The 23,962-nt window shown below is 42.3% G+C and overlaps 1 protein-coding gene across 1 annotated transcript; it reads left to right on the forward strand.

Moving 5' to 3' along the window:
- Positions 1-8,521: 8,521 nt before the first annotated feature.
- LOC147904404 (fe(II)/2-oxoglutarate-dependent dioxygenase 4-like) lies at positions 8,522-10,159 on the forward strand. The gene is made up of 4 exons (XM_087394259.1): positions 8,522-8,865; positions 8,936-9,177; positions 9,277-9,601; positions 9,699-10,159. The coding sequence occupies exons 1-4, from the start codon at positions 8,611-8,613 to the stop codon at positions 9,960-9,962; spliced, it is 1,086 nt and encodes a 361-aa protein (XP_087250385.1). The 5' UTR covers positions 8,522-8,610; the 3' UTR covers positions 9,963-10,159.
- The last annotated feature ends 13,803 nt before the right edge of the window (positions 10,160-23,962 follow it).

The following is a 23,962-nucleotide window of genomic DNA, read 5'->3' on the forward strand; positions in this document are numbered from 1 at the left end:
TTTCCAGAGTTTAAAATAATATTTAATATATTTTTCGTAAAAAAATGTCAAAATGAGGGAAACAATTTTACTGCTACACTAACCCAAATCATGGGATTTGAAATTTAAAGTTGGATTCATGAGCCCACCCATGTTGGTGAGGACTACTTTTCTTGGTTATCCTACTGGATCACTTCCTCGTTGTGTACCTCATAGGTTGCATTATTGAATTAATTCAATAAAGCATTGTGGGAGGCCAACCTTCCTTCTAAGCCATTATCTAAGGCCTACAAGGAGGAGGCTTCAACAATCCTCCTTTTGATTCCATGTGTTACAAAAATTATATTTCTGATATATCTTGCTTAAGACATTATTATTTTAGTCAAGTGTGACTATGGCAATGTTGAGAGTTCACGCTCAACATCATGTGATCATGTGTGCATAGCACCATCACGTGATCATATGTGCATAGCACTAACCTTATAGAGTGCTATAAAGGAAAGGGTTAGATCCCCTAACCCTAACCCTAAAAGGGTTTGTATATATTCTATTTTTTCAACTAATTCTAGTGTACAGTTAGTCATTTGTGGTGTGCTCTCTAGCTGTGCCCTCTCTCCTCATCTCCACTCTTCTCCTCTCCCCTCTTCATATTTTGTCATGGTATCAGAGCATGGTTCTGCCTTCCGTTGAGGCGCCATCCTTCTTGTGAGAGAGATTGAGAGATTGAGTGTTCCATTCTCTTCCGTTGAGAGAAACTTCCGTCCATCGGAGATTTCCGTCATTTGTTCTTGAGAGATTTCCGTCATTGAGAGCGTAAGAGAGTCCTTTGAGTAGTTTCTTTGTGAGGATCCATGTGAGGAGAGATTTGAAAGGTTTGAGAGAGAGAGATCTATAGGGAGCGACGCCACGAGCTGCATGAGCAGCAAATCTGAAGCAGCACCTACGACTCTCTACAGACAGACTGCACGATTGCTGATACGCCTCAATAGCATGGTCAGCCAGTCACTCCAAGCTCCCTAGCCTTCCATCGAAAGAAACGTACTTCAGTAGTGCCTGAGCAGCAAGCTCGACATTCGACAGAAAAGCAGCAAGCCCACAGTTTAGGTCTGTGCCTCCATCTGCAAACAGCCAACGGGCTAGGCTCCTACGACGAAGACCTCTCAGCAGCAGCCACCGGCAACGACCAACGATCTCCTGCGGCTCTTCTATCGACCAACTCGCCATCTACAGCAGTAGCCGCCAGCTCCAACGACGAGCTCCTCTATCGACCAACGAGGGACCTCCACAAACAACGACGCCATTCGCAGCTCCACGGTCGACCTCCAATAGCTCCGTGCACCGACGACGACCGCAGCAACAAGCCCTACAACCGACAGAACGAGCTTCCAACCTTCGCAGAGCTTCGCCGTAGCGACCCACGGACGAGCTTCCAGCTGCACGTAAAGATTGACAGGAGAGTTTCCAGGCTTCAACGTAGAGATTGACGGAAGAGCTCCCGAAGAGCTTCGACGTAAAGATTTGACGGAAGAAGAGCTCGAAGTTTTGAACGTAAAGATCCAAACTCCCATTTGGAAAATACACAGAAAGCCTTTCGTAAGAGGAGGTCACAGGGTGGAAGAAGGCTACGCAGCGGCGGCTTCTCCAACGACCAGTTGATCGTAGAAGACGACGGAATCCCGAGATTCCGTCGGTATCTTCCAAGATTCCGATCGTCGTCATTGTGACACGTGGCATCTACCTTATCACCAACCCTATCCACCCAGGGTCACCACACACACAGGTGTGGTCAAGGATCAGCCACGTGGCATCCTTATCCACACTGTCACGTCACCAACTGCCACGTCAGCTGCCACGTCACCAACTGCCACGTCAGCTGCCACGTCACCGACTGCCACGTCAGCTGCCACGTCATCTGCCACGTCATCTGCCACGTCATCTGTGCCACGTCATCATTGCCACGTCATCAGTGCCACGTCATCAGTGACACCTCAGCACTGCCACCTCAGCACAGAGCTTCACTGGCACACCTCTTGCTAAGCACAGTGCCACATCATCACTGCATGTGACTCACAGTGACACATCATCATTGAGCACCATTTGCACTCCTTTTGCCCCTCCACCTAGATCAAGTCATATCTCTTGATCCAGGAAGAATTTGAGGGTGCTCCAAAAAGGAAAGTCGCTCGATTTTTTGTGCTCTACGCGCTCGTTACATCACGCGCACATTTCGGCGCAAGTTACACTCACATTTGAGCCTCGCCGACAAAACCACTTCCTTCACGCACATTTGCCTCTACATCGACGCATCTGACCCAGCACTTAAAAAGAACAAAGGAAAAGGAATTATTTGCTGCTCTTTCATCGATCGACGGTTGGTTTAGATCTAGATCAGAGTAGACTAGATCGCCATAGAGGGGACGCTTTGAATTCCCCAAGTTGCCAATCTAAGCCATGCCCGAAATTCCCGACTAGTACCTACTCGGAGTCAGTCCATACGCTCACATCCGATTTCACATCATTACATTACCTGAAATCTTACGTTCATCAGTTCAGTGAGCAGACTTCAGAGTTCAGAGGCATTGCAGATTGATTCAGTGGGCAGATAGCACTTGATTTCACACACACATGCCACCATTGTAAAGCCTATTTGGCTATCTCACGGCATCGTGCACATCATTTTTTCAGCCTTGTAAAGCCTCTTGGCTATTCCCGGCATCATTGCCACAAGCCTTGTAACACAGGTCAGATCTTATTTACTGCAGTTCTATCTTCACCGACGGTACAGAGATTTCACTTGGCATCTTCAGTGTATTTGCAGTTGATTCATACAGAGTTTTCCAGGACACTTTTTGAGTACATTGTTTGCACCATGTCAACTAGCAACCTCAATTTGGAGGCATCTGCTAAGTTAGACAACTCCAATTACGGTACATGGAAATACCGAATGGAGACCATTCTTGTGCTTCAGGACAAATGGGAGTATGTTGATGGATCCATACCTAGACCATTGGCCGATCCAGCCACCAGTAGCTCTACTCCATCTGTTGTCACAGCACCAGCAACGGGATCTACATCGGGATCTACATCTACACAAACAGTTTCCGCACCAGTAGCAGATCCTGCCATTGCCCGAGCTCAAGCAGAATGGGATAAGAAAGACAAGTATGCCTATCACCTGATCAAGCAGAATGTGCAAGATGTCATGCTAGCACAGCTCAACACAGTCAAGACATCAAAAGAAGCATGGGATATGTTCGCAGCTCTCTACGAGTCCAAGAACACATCCAGGATTCTCACCTTGAGAAACCAGATCAACCAGAGTTTCCGCAATAGCAATGAAACCGGTCATGCTTATGTACTCCGCATCAAAGACTACAACAATCAACTTGCAGCAGCAGGAGAGACTATGAATCCCGTAGAAATGGTTCAAGTAATCCTGAATGGACTAGGAGAGGGATATGAGAATCTAGTCCAGAGTATTGCCATCCAACGGCAAATTCCAACACTGGAAGAACTTCAGTCAGTTCTACTTGGTGAAGAACTCAGGACTCAGGCCATTCAAGCACGTAAAGGTCATTCTAATGATCAGGCATTCACAGCTTCAGACAGAAGCAGAGGCAAAGGCGGAAACAGAGGTAGATCATATCAGAAAAGTGGTCAAAATCAAAGTCAGAATCAGCATCAGCAGCATCCTCAGCAACATCAAAATCAGCAAAGAGGAAATCATTCCAACAGAGGAAGATTCCAAGGACGAGGGAATGCATCCACCAATGTGTCAAACATTCAATGCAACTATTGTCACAAGTTTGGACACTATGAAAGAGATTGCCGCAAGAAGCAGTATGACCAAGGCGGTCAATCCAGCAGTAATCGAGGGAATTCTCGAGGAAGAGGAAATCATCGTGGTGGACATTCTAGTCACAGTCATTTTGCAAATGAACATGGGAATATGTTTCTTGCAAGTGAGGAATTGCATCAGACTGATACAATGCACCTAGACACTGATTTCAATCCCAAAGAGGATTTCAGCTATCAAGTCGACCAAGTGGAACAGGATCCTTGGTACATCGACAGCGGTGCATCATCTCATATGACAAATCATCAGGAATGGTTCACAGAAATGAAGCCATTAGAAGGTCAAAAGAATGTCATTTATACAGCAGACAATACACCGAATCCGGTTCAAGGGACAGGTGTTATCCCTATGAACAATTTCACTGGTACAAAAGGATTAGTCAAAGATGTGCTCTATGTTCCAAAGCTCAGCAAGAACCTTTTGTCAGTAGGTCAAATGACGGAACACAACTACAAAATCATCTTCGACGGTGATGAATGCACTATCAGAGACAAATCCAAAAGAGGTCAGCTAGTGGCAAAAGGTGTCAAGGAAGGACGCTTGTACAGGATGCTAGCTACAGTACCAGATAAGCATGCCATGTCAGCTCAAATGCAACAGATGCCACTATCTGCAAAATGGCACAAGAGATATGGTCATGTCAACTTCAAGTACTTGTTAGATCTAAGGAATCAAAATATGGCAATTGGGATTCCGAAGCTACAGTTTCTTGGAAAAGTTTGTGAAGCATGCTGCTTCGGCAAACAAAAGCGAACCAACTTTGTCAGAAGTACCTCTCGTGCACGAGGTATTCTTAATTTAATTCATACAGATGTATGGGGTTATGCCCAGACCCGCAGCATCAATGGTTCACTTTATTACTTGACCTTCATCGACGACTACAGCAGATATTGTTGGGTCTACTTTCTGAAAGAGAAATCTGAAGTGTTTGCCAGATTTCAAGAATTCAAAGCCATGGTAGAAAACCAAACAGGCAGAAAGATCAAGGTCATGAGATCAGACAGAGGAGGTGAATACATGTCTTCAGCCTTCATGAACTTTTGCAAAACTCACGGCATTCGAAGACAATTCACATGTGCAGATACTCCTCAGCAAAATGCAATAGCTGAAAGGAAGAATGGGACTTTAGCAGACAGTGCTAGAGCAATGCTTAGTGAAAAGCATCTTCCGAATCAGTATTGGGCAGAAGCAATAGCTACAGCTAACTACTTGCTTAATCGGCTTCCTACCGAACCGATACAAGGAATGACTCCTTATGAAGCATTCACTGGACACAAGCCACGCATTGGGCATCTCCGCATATTTGGTTGCATAGCATATGCCCACATACATGATGATCATCGCAGGAAATTGGATGCGAAGTCACGCAAATGCATCATGGTTGGCTACAGTGATGAGAGTAAAGCATACAAATTGTATGATCCCATCAACCGCAAAGTCATTATCTCCAGAGATGTAATCTTCGATGAGGAATCAGAATGGAAAACCTCACCTACACCGGAGATAGAAGCATCGACTTCACAGTCATCTACAGAACAGGTTGATGAAGAAGAGCAAGAATTGCCAGCAACACCCCAATCAGCGTCACAGCAGCTCAGACGGTCTACTAGGGAAAGCAGACCACCAGCCAGATTGACATATGCTCAGAAAGGCAAAGCAATTCAGGTGGAAACCACCAACTATGCTCTTATGACTACCATCATGGCTACAGAAGAGCCAGTGTACTTCGAAGACGCAGTAGATAAGCCAGAATGGCAAACTGCAATGAATGAAGAAATGGATGCTTTGTATAACAATAACACTTGGGAATTATGTGACCTTCCACCAGGAAAGAAGGCCATAGCCAACAAATGGGTATACAAAGTGAAGTACAATCCAGATGGCAGTATTCAGAGATACAAAGCCAGATTAGTTGCAAAAGGATTTGCACAACAATATGGTCAAGATTATGATGAGACTTATGCTCCAGTAGCAAAGATGGATTCCATACGGTTCTTGATATCACTAGCGACACTCAGTAAATGGAATGTGTATCAGCTCGATGTCAAGAATGCATTTCTCAATGGTTATCTAGACGAGGAAGTCTACATGCAACAACCAGCCGGTTATGTTGAACCAGGACAGGAGAACAAGGTTTGCCATCTCAAGAAAAGTCTCTATGGCTTAAAGCAAGCCCCCAGAAGTTGGTACAGCAGAATTGATCAATATTTTGCTGATCTGGGATACATGAAGTCCAATGCAGATCATACTCTCTACTACAAAGTTCAAGGGGAAGATATTACTATTGCACTTTTGTACGTAGATGATCTGATTGTGACAGGAAGCAAGGATAGCTTCATTAGAAAGCTAAAACAAGACTTATCTGCAGAGTTCGACATGAAAGATCTTGGACTTATGCACTATTGTCTTGGAATTGAGTTCTGGAGAGATTCAGATAGCACATTCATGAGTCAGCTCAAATATGTTGACAGTCTCCTGAAGAAGTTTCATATGGCAGATTGCAAGATTGCAGCCACTCCCATGGAACAGAGTTTGAAACTTACTAAAGATTCAGAAAAGCCTACAGTCAATGACAGATACTACAGGCAACTCATTGGATCTCTTATATATCTGACAATCACACGGCCAGATATTTGTTATGCAGTAAGCTCACTAGCACAATTTATGGCAAATCCAAAACAGTCTCACTGGAATGCAGCCAAAAGAGTCTTGAGATACATCAGAGGTACAAGACAATTTGGGATAGAATACAGAGGAAGTCATCCACGGTTGCATGGATACTGTGATAGTGACTATGCTGGAGATCATGAGACCAGGAGATCGACACAGGGATATGCATTTTTCCTTAGTCAAGGTGCTATATCATGGTTGTCAAACAAACAGCCAACTGTTTCTTTGTCTTCGACTGAAGCAGAATATAGGGCACTCACTACAGGTGCATGTGAGGCTATATGGCTCAGAAGACTATTGTCAGAAACAGATTACTTTGATGAGTCAAAGCCAACAACAATATACTGTGATAATCAATCGGCTCAAGCATTAGCCAAAAATCCAGTATATCACTCCAGAACAAAGCACATTGATGTCAGAGAGCACTTCATCAGAGAAAGAGTGTTACTTGGTGACATCACACTGCAACATTGTGATAGCAAAGAAAATGTTGCAGACATCTTTACCAAACCACTCGGTAAAGAGCTATTCGAGAAACACCGACTAGCTCTTGGTTTGATGCAGAGGAAGGACATTCCCATTAAAGGGGTGTGATGGAATGTAATGCTCAGTCCTTCTTCGATTCCCCAGAATCATCATCTTGAGGGAAGGCCTACTTCATGATGTTGATCTTGAGGGAAGGTGTTGAGAGTTCACGCTCAACATCATGTGATCATGTGTGCATAGCACCATCACGTGATCATATGTGCATAGCACTAACCTTATAGAGTGCTATAAAGGAAAGGGTTAGATCCCCTAACCCTAACCCTAAAAGGGTTTGTATATATTCTATTTTTTCAACTAATTCTAGTGTACAGTTAGTCATTTGTGGTGTGCTCTCTAGCTGTGCCCTCTCTCCTCATCTCCACTCTTCTCCTCTCCCCTCTTCATATTTTGTCAGGAAAAGTATTCCATAGGAGCGCACCGGACGCGGCGGGGGTCCTAGTGGTGGATACTTTGTGTGGTTAGTTGGGGACGCCTGACTAGCTTGTGTTTTGCCATGCTAGATGGTCAGTATTGTGGGGTAATTCCATGTTAATACTGATGTCGCTAGTGTTATTGGTATTATGCTTGATTATTGTGCTTTGAGCGCGGTTATGTTGGGATCGGTTGATTCGATGAGTTGTTTAATTGATTGTTAATAACTAATGTAATTGGCGGCTTGAGTACAAGTGATGGAACCGATAGCGAGGATTGGAGTTAGTGCGAGGGTACCGATTGAGGTGTCACACAGTGCATCATTTTTGGCCATGGGCCAATTTTGTATTTCTTTATTAAATTGCAAGTTTGAGCAATATATTTTACAGTAGACATAATTCAAATTTGGGCCCAAAGATGGCTATGTAAAGCAAATCCCGTATTTTGGAAGAGAGGGATAATGTTGGTTGCATGTGCTTTTATGAAATATCATAAATACTCTAGATGAGGAAGCGTGAGCCACTCATCTAGGGGGGGGAGATTGTACCCAATTTGCTATCACTTTCGTGGTATCATTTGTGTTTTTCTTCTCCAATTGATTAAGTGGTGAATTTTGTGTGGAAGAGTTTACTTTTTGGTTTCACCATGTCCCTCTCGAATTTTTATTATTCAAAAGGAAGAGATCATCTAGCAGAAGCCTCTTTACCATTTTAATTTTTCCATCTAGAGGCAAGAGGGGTGGGTGGAGGGGGCATTGGGCCTAGGGAGGATAAAATAAAATATACATTAAAGTTAACTCCTTTCAAAATCATGTAGAAGAAATTTGTTATTATAGACACTAAAGTGGTGGGGATAAAGTGTGATGAGCTTATAACATCCTTGGAAAAAGGATGAGAAATGCAGAGTCGAGAGCCCCTCCCTTCACCCAGCTCCAGGCCATGGTGCTCTTTGTAACTCCCCCTCCCTCCTTGTGTGCTTGGAGGCTTATGTTGTGGAGTATAGGAAATGGAATGGTAAAAGTCTTTTCAAAGAGACCTAAACGTATGCTGCCCGAAAGCCTAGTTTAGAAGAGAAGTCAAAGTTGTTCTCAATTATACACTCTAGTTGTGATAAATTTGTAACACTCTAGTTGTGCTCATCTTGCATTCATGGCCTCTGCTTGCAGCTCCAATGGCGCCCATGTTCCCTGCGTCCAAGACATCGTCGACGCCGGCATCCTTCACCTTCCCCCCTCCTTCATCCAACCCGCCCACCAGCGACCCGATTGCCTCTCCGATCACGTCCTTCCCCAACAAACCCACATCCCTGTTATTGATCTTTGCGGGTTGCAGCTATCCGGCGAGAGACGACTCCAAACCATCCAGGAAATCGGCCGTGCTTGTGAGGAGTGGGGCTTTCTACAGGTACTAAGACTTACTCTAGCTGCTAGAAGTCACGAAGATTCACACGTACTCAGTTAAACAACGGCTGCAGGTGGTCAATCATGGCGTTCCCCAAGGTGTCGTAGACAGGATGAGGGCGGCTTGCCACAGGTTCTTTGGGCAACCTGCCGCGGAGAAGTATCGGTTTCGCAGCCAGAATGTTGACGACGGTGTGGCTTATTCCACAAGCTTTAACCCTGATCAGGAGACAGTCAGAGATTGGAAAGATGTCCTCTACATTCGGGATCTTCCGGGCAAGTGCAACGGCTTCGAAAAGGCCCCGGAGATATGCAAGTACGTTGTGCTCATGCGTCCAGGAATTTGTGCATTCGAAAAGAGTACGTATTACGTCGTAGCAACTTACGTTCACCGTATGTCTTTTCGCCTGGTTAGAGAAGCGTTTCAGGAATATCGTGAAGAAGTGCAGAAGCTTGCAAACTGGATTTACAGAGCGATCTTCGAGAGCCTGGGATTGAGCTCAGAATTCCTCGATATGGAATTGCCAGAGATGCCCTTCCTTGTCACGGGGATAAATTACTATCCCCCCTGTCCAGATCCAAGCCTGACCTTCGGCCTCAGTGCGCACAGCGACGTCATTTGTCTCGCTCTCGTTCTACAGGACGACGTGTCAGGATTGCAGATACGAAGAGCAGACAAATGGATACCTGTGAAGCCTATTCCGAACGCCTTCGTGATCAACGTTGGTGATCAAATCCAGGTACTAACCCTGTACATATAAATTCCTGCTCTTTCATGAGAATCACATATAAAATACACGTTATGTCTCTCTGTTGTTGAAGAAGATGTCATTGCAGATCTTGACCAATGGCATATATAAAAGCGTGGAGCATCGGGTGGTGACTAATGAAGGTAAGACGAGGCTGTCCGTAGGTTGCTTCTTTGGACCCAGGGAAGACAGGAAGATAGCTCCTCTTTCAGAGCTGGTAACAGAGAGCCATCCAGCCCGCTACAAGGAGGTGGTTTTTGGGGATTATCTGAAGAACTTCTACAACAGACCTTTACAAGCGGACAGAGCCACTCTCAATTTCGCCTCACAGGACCGAGGCAGTGGTGCCTAAAGAATACGTGGGGGACATCTAATTATCGCAGATCAATGTGTTCTAATATATAGTAAATGGCTAGGGAACTAGGAAATTCAAACAAACAGGAAATGAGACATTTTATAGGGCGAATCAAGTGGATTTTATGTTTCCTTAAAACACATAATCAGCCAGCCTCTATTTTTCCCTACACATTAGTTGTAATTACCTACCTTGTAAATTTATGCAGCAAATCAGCTAGAATTTAGTAATTGTAATTACTACATTGAAAATGAGTTGTTCATCTAGGAAATTTCTGTTCACTTTGTAGGAAAACTTTGTATATATTGCACATATAACAAGATGAACTTGTATATATTGCACAAAAGGGGGCGAATTGAAAGGTGAGAGAGAGAGAGAGAGAGAGAGAGAGGGGGGGGGGGACGAAATAGCAAGTGCAACTTTAGCCCAATCATAAAAATGTGTGCACAAACTCATCAAAATGTAATTTTCGCTTTCGTTAAACTAGCCTACCTATGAAAGGTAGGTGAAAAATTCAAACCAATAAATTTAACATACATAACAAGCTTATATATTTATGCTTTTTATATGTTATAAATTGAGGGTGACTATCTTGAGTCTATTTTGTAAAATAATGTCTTTTTCCTCTTATATATAAAAAAATTATTGAGACTTCTATATATCAAAAAATTATTGAGACAAGTTTGAAAACCATTATTCTGAGAATTTTAATAAACTATAATTCCACACTTTTTAGTATAGATTAGCACGGCCTTCATAGGAGGGAGTGCTTTAGTGGAGGAATGATCTTCTTTTGTTGAATTTCCATGGATTAAAAGGTGATAATTATTTTTTCTCTTTAACTTAATTGAGCTTCTAAAGTTTAAGGCTTCTAATGAAACTCATGGAGGATAGAGAGATGCATACGTAAGACCACACATGGGGAGATATATGATAGGACACTAAATCCAAGTCTTCATCTGTTTTATTCATCTAATGGCCAACATTGTTTTATGGCATCAAGGGCATATCTCCAATCCTCACTTAGGTCCACATGTCAACCTCATGTCAACATCTCATTCTTGCAATCATATCATATGGCCTTAGAAGGTGGTTCGGTGGATTACAACACTTTTGGTAGAGAAAAAGGACTGAAGGCAATTCACAAAACATATGCCCTCTAGGAAGCCTTGGACAAAAAGATATATTAGGCAACGTGCCAGGATATCCATATGAAATACATCATTTTATTCGAGTAGCAAGAGTAAAGAACCCTTCAACTCAAAGAGTTATGATTGCCAACTTCATTACATACATGTGAACAAGAACTCAATCCAACAACTATAATCTTTTCACATCCCTTATCCTTTAGGGTTACAAACAAGATAAATTATGAATGACGGATGCTATGCTATATCTATTTGGCACATCAGCTTTGTCACACCCTAATGATTTGCATCAGAGGATTAGTCGCATTTGCTCATCAATGGCAAAGTAACCACACCCATTTTGCATCACACAGAATGCTTCCCTAAATCTATCCTTCTTTGTTGCATTCTTGTAGCCCATGTTTGACAAATGGCCATCACCTCCTCACCTTTGTTAGCACAGAATGAATGGAATGTTGGTGTTTATGATGGGCTATGTATCCTCAAAGCTTGTCCCAGATCTATAGGCCTCGTTCTTAGAAAACCTTGCAACATAGCCAATGGCCTTATGATGGAGTTGAAGATTTGAATTAGGCTGCTATTAATGAAGCTATCATTCTAAAAACATCAGAATAGGAAGCTATTGATTTGAGACTCCAAAGCATAGCTCACATGCACTTTTCATAAGAACATAGTGTTGGGCACCATCTCCATGAACGTCCTATCATCCCTTACACAACTCTCTTAGAGCTTTGCTATGTACTACTACAAAACTAGGTAGAAATGGCAATAGGAAATGGCACACAATTTCCAATTTCGCCATTTCTTATGTATGAAATGGCGACAACTTCTCAAATTGCCATATTTTTTGCAAAAATGACAGTTAGAAATGGCAACTTGAACTACCCTTTCTTTGGAAGAGATGGCAACAGAAATGGCAACATTTTATTGTCTGCCATTTCTTAGCAATAATTCGCAGCACCAAATGGCAGCCAATTCTTGACTGCCCTTTCTTACGAAGAAATGGCAGCAAATTCTTGATTGTCATTTCTCGGTAAGAAATGGCAGTCATTTCTTGACTGCCACTTTGTTCAAAGAAATGGAAAGTACTTCTTGACTGCCATTTTCTAAGAAGAAATGGTAAGCAGAAAATGGCAACTATCTCTTGACTGCCATTTCTTATGAAGAAATAATAACCATTTTTTCCATTTTTACCAAGAAATGGTAGCACAAAATGCATATGTGGAGTAAAATTACACCAGGGTTGACCTACACCAGGGTTGACCATTCACTTGCTGTAAAGTATCTTATTGCTACCAAAGATTTAGTACTACCATTCACAATATTGATATTATTGTCACTATTTCTGTATTTTCTAAGTGTGAAAGTTTAATCAAAAGTCTTAAGTGCATCAGTATGCATAGTACATAGTGTGAAGAAGTCATCTAAAATTCTAAGGAATAGCTTTTACCTTTTATAACACATGCATTTTACTTGATAATAAATATTATTCAATAGCTGATTGAGAAATAAATAATATAATTTTTACATAGCAAAATAAAATATAAATTATAAAGACATTACATGAAGAGTTTTCCAAGAAACATTGAAGCCTATGGTTTGACCCAATGTCTGAATCTCATAATTTTCTTTAAATATACAAGCATCCTTAATGATTGCATCATCAACACTCTCGATGGGTATGATACTTTGTATAGGCCTTAATGAAAGTAATAGAATTTTTCTTGCAAAAGTTTTATGTGGATCAGGTATCTTTTTCATGGCCGGGAATGTGTATTTCCACAATTCTTACCATACAACGTGGATGAGTGTTGAAAATATGCATCAGTGTGTGCTTCTAGCATATGTGTGTGGGTTTGATGGGATAGGATACTTTATACAAGTCTTAATACCAATAATACCCTTATCCTTGCAAAATTTTTAGTTGATAGGATATCATTTGCATGGTTGGATATGCGTATTTTCACAATTCTTAAACATGCATCATGCATGAGTGCTTCTAGCATATCTATGTGTGTCTGATAGGAATGATACTTTACATAGCTTCAACGAGATAAAAAACCTTGTGCTTTCGAAGCTTGATGGGGATCAGGCATCCATTTCATGGTTGGGCATGTGTATTTTGAAATTTCTTACCATGCATTGTGCACGAGTGCTAAAAATTATGCTACAAATCAAGCAATGAGTAAAAAGAAACAATGTCAAGCAACAAAGTAATCAAAACAAACAAGAGAAATGAAAGAACACAAATAAGACAACAAGATATCAAGAAAGCAACGAACTCAAGCAAGCAAGCAAGCAACAAGATACAATCATATCAAGCAAGCAAGTAATTGGAAAAATTTTGCAGCATCTCCCCTGGCCGTAGAAAAATCTCATATTTTCCTTTTGTGCAACCACAAAGACATAAGAAACGTGTAAACACACAATGCAGATTTCAAAGATTATTCTAATGCAGATGAAAGGGTTTGGGAAGCTTACCTAGAAGAAGAAATTTGAAGACAAACCACTCATATCATCCACTTCTTTAGTTCCCAAAATAGAAATCTTCTTCTTCAAGCTTGGAGTGGAGGGGAGTGGGCCAACAGTGGTGTGGGTGGTGTAGGGATGGCAAGGAAGGGTAGGGAGATGGTGGAAAGGTCATGAGGAAGAGGCAAAAAGCTGGCAAGATCTCAAACAAGAGAGGCATGGCAAAAAAAGAGGCATTTGGGTTTGCTTTTTGAAAGTTTATCTGAGTTGGTATAGGCATTAGTATATACCGGCACCTATATCAGACGAAAACATAGTTTTCCTTTGTTTTTGCATTTCCTAAAACTTTTAGTACTTCTCTCACTTCTAGGTACTTACTAGGTTTAATAAATGATGACTTGTATTAGATTACAAAATCTTATAGCCTGGGAGGCCCTATTTTAGGGTGCGTGTTGACTTTTTTTACCATATCTCCTTTTTTACCACACCTTGCACCTTTTAAAACATACATCGTTGTACTTCTAGCCATGCATATGGTATTAAATGTACATGATATTTTTCAAAAGCCTCAAACCAAGTGATTTCAAGTCCTATGCAAGAGATCATGGCCATTCGATGGCATTTTCATGGATTGGATTGAATATTTCCTAGTTTTGCACCATGCATCATGCATGGTCATTGAGAAACATGCATCTATCAACTTCTAGCCATGCAAATAACATTTGATAAGCATCATACTTTGTGCAAGCAGTAAAATGGGTGAGTTCAAGGCTTGTGTAAACTATCATGGCCATTTGGTGTCATTTTCATGGCATGGAATGAATATTTCCTAGTTTTTCACCATGCATCTTGCATCAGCATTCAAAAACATGCATCAGTGTGCTTGTAGCCTTGAAAATGGTATTTTATGGACAAAATACTTTGATCAAGCCTTAAACTCTGTAATTTTAATTCCTACACAAAGTATCATAACCATCTGATGTCATTTGCATGGCTTGGAATGGATATTTCCTAGTTTTTCACCATGCATCATGCATGAGTGTTAAAAAACATGCATTGATGTGCTTCTAGCCATGAAAATGGTATTTTATGGACATAAAACTTTGTAAAAGCCTTAAAATAGGTGATTTCATGGCCTGCGCAAAGTATCATGACCATCTCATGTCATTTTCATGGCTTGGAATGGATATTTCCTAGTTTTCCACCATGCATCATGCATGAGCATTGAAAAACATGCATCGGTGTACTTTTAACCATAAAAACTATATTTTCTAGGAATGACACTTTGTACAAGCCTTAAACAAGGCAATTTCAATGCCTATGCAAAGTATCATGCCCATCTAATGTCAATTGCATGGCTTGGAATGGATATTTCCTAGTTGTTCACCATGCATCATGCATGAGCATTGAAATACATGCATCGGTGTGCTTCTGGCCATGAAAATGGTATTCAAAAGACATGATACTTTCCACTAGCTTAAAATGGTGTATTTTAATTCCTATTCAAAGTATCATGGCTATCAGATGTGGTTTGCATGGCTTGGATCAGATATTTACTAGTTTTCCACCATGCATTATGCATGCCCATTCAAAAATATGCATTTGTTAGCTTCTAGCCCCATGAAAATGACATCCAAAGGTCATGACACTTTGCACAAGCCTTAAAGTAGCAAGTTCAAGCCTTTGCAAAGTATCATGCCCATTGGATGTTATTTGTTTGTCTTGGCATGGATATTTCTCATGCATGAGCATTGAGAAACATGGATCGGTGTGTATTATATTAGTGTGTATCTAGCCATGCAAATGGTATTATATGGGCATGATATTTTTTAGAAGTCTTAAAATAGGAGATTTGAAGTTTTGTACAAAGTATCATGGCCATTTGATGTCATTTACATTGCTTGGAATGGATAGCTCCTAGTTTTTCACCATGCATCATGAATGAGCGTTGAAAAACATGCATTGGTATGCTTCTAGCCATGAAAATGGTATTTTAAGGGCATGATACTTTTCACAAGACTTGAAGTAGGGAATTTTACGGCCTATGCAAAGTTTCATGACCATTGGGTATCATTTGCATGGCTTGGAATGGATTTTTCATAGTTTTTCACGATGCATCATGCATGAGCATTGACACATGTATGAGAGAGTGAGATAGACTGGCACGTTTTATCATGGTATCAGAGCTCCATTGCCTTCCGCTGAGGCATCGTGATCCGTATGAGAGAGTGAGATAGAGTGATTGAGAGATTGAGAGATCGAGTGCTCTCTTTCGTTGAGAGAACTTCTGCTTTATTATTTGCGAGAGAAAATTTTCATCACTTGAGAGAGAAATTTTCTGTCCATCCATTTCATGAGAGATTCATGAGTTGAGTGTTCATTCAGATTTGAGAGCATTCTTTGAGAGTTTTTTGTTGAGAGGAAGAAGAGATTTTCGTTTATGCCTTAGAGATTTGGTGAGAGTCTGATTCACAAAGAATCCCTACTACGAGTCTTCTTATGTGTGAGACACAAAGAGCCTTTCCACAAATCTATCTATAGCCTACTCTATCTACAGCCAGCCGAGGCAACGCTTCAGCTTCTGCCTTGACTACTAAGTTGGATCTCCTACACCTACATGGGCAGAGTTTTAATGCTACAACCGACTCCTAGTATCCAACTACCTATGCATCAAAATCCTACTCGACCTCTAAGCCTCAAGCAGCTCCTAAGCTACAGCAACGAGGCAACTATATGATCCTACGGGTTGATGGCTCCTACATCGACTTTTGCTGCTGCGCCATCTCCAACAAGAGCCTTCAAAAACGAGCCTCGGCCATGCTTCATCAACACCTCCAAACGGCCAACCAAAGCTTCCTATAGCCAGGCAACACCATCTACCTCGCAAGCAAGGCAATGAGTTATCGGCTCTCTAAATGCCTAGCGCACCAACTATGAGTAAAACGGCAACTCTTCCTAGCCATACGAGCTTCCTTCATCGACCACTCCAATGCCATCTCAGCCAACTTTGCAGCTCCCAGTGCTCAAGCTTCTCCAACATTTCTATCGACCTACAATGACCCACAACTACAACAAACTCCATGTGTAGCTCTCAGCAATGCTCAGCAATGATAGCTCCTACGACAGTGCAAGACGACCACCATGTACTCACGAGCATTGGCTCCTTCAACGACTCGCTCAACCTAGCCTCACGGTCACCAACAGTAGCAAGTGGTTGCTCTCCACTTGCAACCCAGCACATAGAAGCCGACTTCGTGTGCAGTTCAGCCTCAGACCTTACGTGCCTTAGCCGAGAAGAGACGTCGCCATACCTTACCTCGTAAGGTTTCCTACAATTAACATGTGGCAGATAGGAGGTTAACTCATATAAGGTTGGATTAGTCAATTACACTTGGGTTAGTCTACAAAGTGACACATGGCAAGCTAGCACATAGTGCCACCCAAGCATAGTCCTACAAGCTACATGTGAACAGCCTCTGCCACATCATCAATTGCCCTTCTTCTTGATCAAAACTTCAACAAGCCATAACTCGCAATCCAAGAAGAATTTGGAGATGCTCCAAAAAGAAAAAGTGATCGTCTTTTTGAGCTCTATGCGCTTGTTAAGTCAAAATCATTGAAGCAAAACAAAGCTCATGGTAAGACCTTTGCATCAAATGGTAAAGGAACGTATGAATGCAAAAAGCACAAGTGCATGAGATGACCATAGCACAGAACATAGCATCCACACATAAAGCATTAAGGCACATGGTAGAACAAAGCATCATGCATCAATCTACATCAAGCAAAGAAGAGAACGCCATCAACAACATGTATTGAGAAGAAAAAACCTTGCCACCTTTACCCCACATGTTTGTAAATCAAGCTTGACCACTTGAGAGTAGTTATGAAAGCACCCATAGTATCCGATCAAGGTATGATCGGAGACTGCATGAAGGACCTTGGGTAGCCACATTTTAAGAGCGTGTGCAAAGCCATCTCTCGGGATGATATGAAAGTAGGAATCGAGTTATGCGTTAGGTATGGTGCTGATGATGTGAAGAATCGTGTCTTTCTGACAACAAGCGCTAATATATTCGATTGTGCATTCATGTTTTGGAAATTTAAGATGCATTGTAGATACCCTATGACACTCCAAAGTTCCTTCTAAAAATGTTACAAAGTGCGACCTACTATCCGTCAGCATCGTGGGTTATCCCCTATCAAGGAAAGGGGATGGATTGCAGCAGAGCTGAGTGCCTATGGAAGGCCATGGTCTCCCCGTACGCGATCACACCTAGCGACGTGAGCAACATTTTCTTATGCAACGATACTAAAGTCAACCGACTGAATTTTGATTCGCATATCAAAGGTGTGTTTGATGTCAGACCAAGGTATTTCAATGTCGCAGTGAACAAAAATCAGGCGTTTGATGGTGATTTTTTGCTGTGTAGCAAAAGATCCATCGAAAAAAGCATCGAGAGTTTTTGATCAACTCAGAAGCTCTGTTCGGACAAAGAAAATGAGCCTCTAGAGGGTCTTAATGAAATTACTAATCCTATTACTGTGGAGAGTTCTCCACATACTCCAAAGCATCACCCAGGGAAGGAATCTATCAATACGTCTAATGAAAGCCTTTCTACAAGTTCTACTATTCCAAGGCTACCGCCTTTTTTGTCTCTTATTGATGCTACACGCAGGGGAATCCATATCTTGTGAGCATATGTAGTTATTATATCTGTCATTTTGAGCCTTTTTAGCTTATGTAGACACTATTTTGAAAGACCTTATGTAACAGATAATGCTATATCAAATGGAAGTCTTTTTTTTTAAAACTATTTTTGAAATTTTCATCTTGTATTGAAGTTCAATTTAAATTTAAAGTTGTTAGACATTTAGATTACAAAATTAGATTGTTAATACAAAAAATTCGAAGTAGATTGGGAGAACGTGAATTTTAAACATTAGTAGAGCCATAAGAACATTAGTAGGTCAATTTTGAAAGGCGGGAGGGGAAAATTCATTTTTTGAGGGGAAAAATTAGAAGTTCCCCCGCCAAAGGAAGACTCCCTGCTCCTTCAATTCTTCCTTTTCTGTCCATCCATTGAAGGCCTTCCCTCTATCATACATTTCATCCTGCCCAGCAAGCAATCCACCTATACGAGCCCTACATTTGATTCCTTCCAATCTACTGCCATCGGTTTCTCTTGTGCGCCCAGCTGCCCACTCGCCTACAGATGGTTCATGCTTCACTCTAGTCAATGATCAATTCTCCATGGCTGTGTCCTATTGCAACAAATTCCCAACCTGATCGCTGACGTCTAGCTTGTGCCACGTCTCCCAAAGTACTCACTCCTCGCAAGATGGCATCGCACGCTTCACAGGTTGGTTCTTAGGCCGGTCCACCTAGGTAGCCCTGAGACACATGTTTCTTTTGGCAAGATACAAATAATTTGAAAGTCACTGTTCTTCATAATATTTCTTTTCGTAAGTGTTCAAATTATGAGTTACGCTTGGATGGATGTACAACAATATATTTTGTTGAGAAGATGTGCTTGGATGTGTTGGTTTCCCTACAACCCACCTGCAACGAATGGCAGCTCTGGTATTGGCCTCTTTGTATTTCAATTGAAGAAACAAATTTTTGTCTAGCACTTGACTACTGCCATCGAGCTGGGTTCAGATCCATTTGCAGGTTTTTAATGTATCATTTTGCCAATAAGAAAGGAAACCAAGAGCTTTGTACATATTGTGAATCGGGAATGCTTCACATATTGTAGAGCGTTGTACATCTTGTGATTGGGAATGCTTCACATGTTGCCAACATACTCATTTGCATACTAAGGCAAACGTTTGTAAAAAACGGGTTTGCAACTTCTAGAGCTTGCAAATTTGTTGCTTTTGTTCAAAGCCCCTACAAAATTCTGATTTATTTCTGAAGTAATTAACAACAGGAGAATATCAGTAGTTAGGAAAATAACAAGTATTCCATTAGAGAACATATTGTGTTTATTTCAACCACCCTTATGATGCAAACGTTTTTAAATGTTTAAACCATGGCAAACGTTTGCTTGCAACTATGTTTTAAGCCACATTTCTTTCTTTATCTTAAGTGCTAGATGCCAGGCATTTAGATCTCAAGATTAAACACTTCTATGGACTAAAAGGAAGGCAAGATGTAGAACCTTATGGACTGAAGCTCATGGTTCATGCTTGTGGGCATTAAATAAGAGAGTGCATAACCTTCAAAAGGTTTGGCAAGTCTCATGGGATAGCTTGTGAGATGTTATATGCTCTAGGAGCAACCATAATGGAGACAAAGAGGGAAGTCTATGAGTGGCTATAAGCTGAGACAAGGCTGGTGGGTAGATCCAACCTACGTAGCTAGAGACCAAGCCATGGGAGGCATAAAGCTCAAGCCTTGAACCACATGTAGTTGAAGAGACAACCTACAACCGAGCGGCCTTTAAGCAAAGATTACATTTTGGACATGGCAAGAAAGCACTGACACATAGAGAGATAAAGTGTCTATGTGAGGAAACCTTGAGAGAGCTCAATGGAGGTGGGCACACATTAAATTGGGGGCTGTTCTCATGCACTTTGGGGCTACAATCCCTCCTCAAGCTATCCTGTTGTTTTTCCACATAATGTAATTGGACAAGATCCTTCTAGAAACAATACACACTATTTTTTTCTCTTTTAGTTCGTGGTTTGCCATAGAGGGTTGCCAATGAGCTCTCCCATTTGTAGGAGCTGAACATAGAAAGTTTTGTGTAAACTACTCGGTGCTTTCTATCAATTCAGACAACGGATTTTGCAGAGGCGTTTGAATGAGATGATTGCGAGTTGCCAAACACATATACTTGAACTTAAGAGTTTGCAATTAAGCTGGAATTAAGACTTATACAGCTTAAACACAAAGTCACATCATTGGAAAATGCAATATGATTGAGGGGCCAAGACGCCCCCCCCCCCCCTATCTAGGCTCACTTTATTCTTGAAAATGGAGATACAAGACCAAGGTGCAATGCACCTTCCAAACTAATGAACTCAGTGAAAACCTAGGACCTAGATACAAGACTCAAGAGCATATGTACAAGGTAGACAACAAAAAGGAGGACTTCAAGCTCAGGTTTCAACTCTTGGCTTGCCCAATCCACAAGGAAGAAGCTTGCAACAATCACCACTTACATCCAACATTAGAGACAAGCACTAGTTTCTAGAAAGATAGTAGAAACAACATGAAATAGTGCTGTAAATGAGATAAACTTGACAATATAGGCTCCCTTCGTGACTTGACTCTTTTGTAGATGAAGTCCTTGATGCCTCTAAAGCTACCTTGGGTGAGGAGAGTGTGGAAATGGGGCTGGAATGAGAATAGCTTAGAAAAAACAGCCTATAGGCTAGAGAGAGAAAGATTTTATGGAGTGATAACTGTAGAGAGAGAGTGCCAATGCTGATCCCAAGGGAGGGAATGTAAGAGAGGAGCTGTTGCTGTTCCAGAGGTGCACGGAAAGGCAGATTTCTGCAAGGGAAATGGGTTGGAATAGTAGAGAGAGAAATTCCATAGTAGAGAGAGAAAGACTGCAGCAGGAGAGAGAAAGGGGCTGTGGCTGCTCCAGGCTAGGAGAAGGAGAGAGGATGCTGCTGCTGTTCCGGAAGAGCTGAGAGGGGGCAGATTTCTGGAGAGGAGGGGCCGGAACTGTAGAGAGAGAATGTGTTGTTGTAGAGAGAGAAAGCGTTGCTGAGGTGAGAGAATGGCCTAGGGAGAAGCTAGCTGCACCCAAGGAGTAGGAGAGGTTCTGCTGCATCAACCAAAAGGAGAGAGAAGAAAAGTGACGAATTTTTCATGTAAGGAATGAAGGGGAGAGGCCTTCTTTTATAGGCTCAGCCCCCCCCTAGGCCTAGAGTGGAAGGTGGACACTTGTCCAAGATTTTTGGTGGGCTGCAGTTCCAAAGAGGACAGCCCACAACCTGCCCCAAATCTACCAGATTTGGGGCCAAACACTTGGCCTGCATGCCCTGCCACTTGCCATGCATGCTGCCACATGTGTGGGACAGGTGGACTGACCTGCCAGCTCAGATTCCATGTGATAACTAGTTTGCCACGTGTCACTCCCAAAAACCCTAAAATTTCAAAGTTGTTAGAATTCAATTCTGATCACACCCACGGGTTCCTAATAGCTTAGACTATCTATTGACGTACTCTAAGGTCATAATTGAGCCATACTGAGCTCATTTGTTTGTCGTCTTATCTTGTATGTCCATTACTCTTGGCATGCTGCCAGGCCCACACCCAAAGCTCAGGGAACATTCTCTTGAATGGTTCCTTGTTGAAGCAGGATGACATTCCCTCCGTCTTTCATTCGGTTGTCTGCAACTAAAATGCTTCCTCATAAGCATCCAAAATTTCAGGACACTCTTGAAATGTAGCTCTGTCCATCCATTGGGCATCGGTGGATGGGAGCCCTCTGAACTTCAAAAGGTACATTTTGCAAGTCGTGCCTCGACGTCCCGTAGTGAAGTTATGCAAAATAATTTGCTCTCGGATCAACAAGATCTTAGTGTCCTCTACTTCAGGTGCATCGTCCAGTGTGGGCTCTTGAGGTGGTTGCCCAATGAAGGGTTTCACCAAGCTTACGTAGAAGACATTGTGGATCTTCCAATGCCGTGGAAGTCTCAATCGGACTGAGAAACCTGCAACACCTGAAAAGGACCATAGTATCGAAAGGATAGCTTGAAGTAGATGCGCTTTTTGCCCACTTTGGTCTTCCCAATAACTTTGGTTAGGACTCTGATACCATGTTAGAAAACTGAAATCCCACCAAAAGTATCCCACAGCGTAAGACTTATAGATAGCCCAAGAATTACACGACGAAGTGTTTCACAATGGAATCAAGCTTCATCAAGTGTGCGTACTTCACAGCATTCATGTGTATGTGCAGACTAGCAAATAGACTGTGCTCAGAGACACATATAGAAGCAACACTTGTATTTTTGTCTGACCACGAAATGGACAAGATACAATACCAAAGCCTGTGACATGCTGGACTGCCATGTGGGTTGCCCAATTAGCATGCAACAGCCACGTGGACTCCCATGCAGACTCCCACGCAGGCATCTACATTAGCTGGCTGCCACGTGGACTGTAGCCAGCTCAGCCCTATCGCACAGCACCAGCTCAGCAGTCGTACAATGCAAACACCACGTCAGTAGGGCACCATGTCAGTGATGACATCAAGTACCACGTGGCAGCATCGGGTGCCACATCAACAGGTCGATGAACAAAGAGCAGCCTGGTTGGTGGTAGTGGTCAATCAATTTAAGGCCCAAGGGGGGGCTATAAAAGGCAGCCCCCTTGGCCTTCATTCTCCATCCCAAAGTTGGGCATCACAGCCTCAGTTCAGCCCCACAGAACAGTAGGGTGCCTCAACCTCTAGAGGGATCTAGTGAGGATTCACCTCCTCTAGTTAGCTTAGTCTTTTACAGTTTTGCAGTTGAGGCCTCAGCCCCTCCATACACTTGTATTCAGCTCTTTTTGCATTCATACATTTCAGTTATATATTCCTCTTCGAAGGTCCACTACATTTCTCTCCCTCTAACTCTCTCACTCACATACACAGCATCACCATTGTATTGAGTGCATCATTCGTCAGTTGCAGTTAGTGTTGTGCAGGAGAGAGAGTGAGGATAGCCTATCTCTCGCTACACCCCTCTTGTGCTGCTGCCAGAGCCCCTCCACCCGCTCCATATAGTTGCCTCTTTCTAGGCCATTACCCTGCCCACAGTCATTGCCATGGGTCCATATAGAATTCCATACTGATTGTACTGTTGCTGATGCCATCTGTACGTTGTTGATGTCAGCCCGCCATTTGTAGGTTTGCCACATGGCATTACACCACAGTTTCTTCCTGCCCTACTGCTCTACACAGCCAGGTATGCTCTAAGGGGTGTTGCCCACATGGCAGCCTGTTTGCTGCCCATGTGGCAGCCCCACAATTCTCTCTCTTGTTGTCTGAATGGTGCCCACATGCATCCCATGTGGCATTCTCTCAAACCCTAGGTTCACCCCCCCAATGCTCTCCTCATATGGGGGCTTACAGACGGGGAGGTGACTTCTATATTTCCAACATCACAGACCACTAGATGATTCCACACACAAAGCATGTCCATTGATCATCTCCCTCCATATCAATACTCCTTGGATGCACCTACTCTAGGACCGACGCAACAAGAGATTCATTGGGTTATCAAGGATGATCTGTGCCAACTTTATATTCAGCAAACATGTGTCTATCCAATGTAGCCACATGCCACTAAGATTGCCTTCTACAAAGATCATTTTCTCTATCTCACTAAGGATGGTTCAGCTAGCAAGAGACTTGCAAAATTATCTATCAC

This window comes from Dipteris shenzhenensis, chromosome 2 (assembly GCF_047967505.1).
Source record: "Dipteris shenzhenensis isolate YYH24624 ecotype China chromosome 2, Dip_SZ_1.0, whole genome shotgun sequence".
In the NCBI taxonomy this organism is placed as follows: Eukaryota; Viridiplantae; Streptophyta; class Polypodiopsida; order Gleicheniales; family Dipteridaceae; genus Dipteris; species Dipteris shenzhenensis.

Excerpts from the sequence above, each read along its gene's own strand:
- LOC147904404 (XM_087394259.1), top strand. The coding sequence starts at position 8,611 with ATGGCCTCTGCTTGCAGCTCCAATGGCGCCCATGTTCCCTGCGTCCAA. Across the intron at positions 8,866-8,935 it reads AGGAGTGGGGCTTTCTACAG|GTGGTCAATCATGGCGTTCC; the intron begins GTACTAAGACTT and ends CAACGGCTGCAG. Across the intron at positions 9,178-9,276 it reads AAGGCCCCGGAGATATGCAA|AGAAGCGTTTCAGGAATATC; the intron begins GTACGTTGTGCT and ends TCGCCTGGTTAG.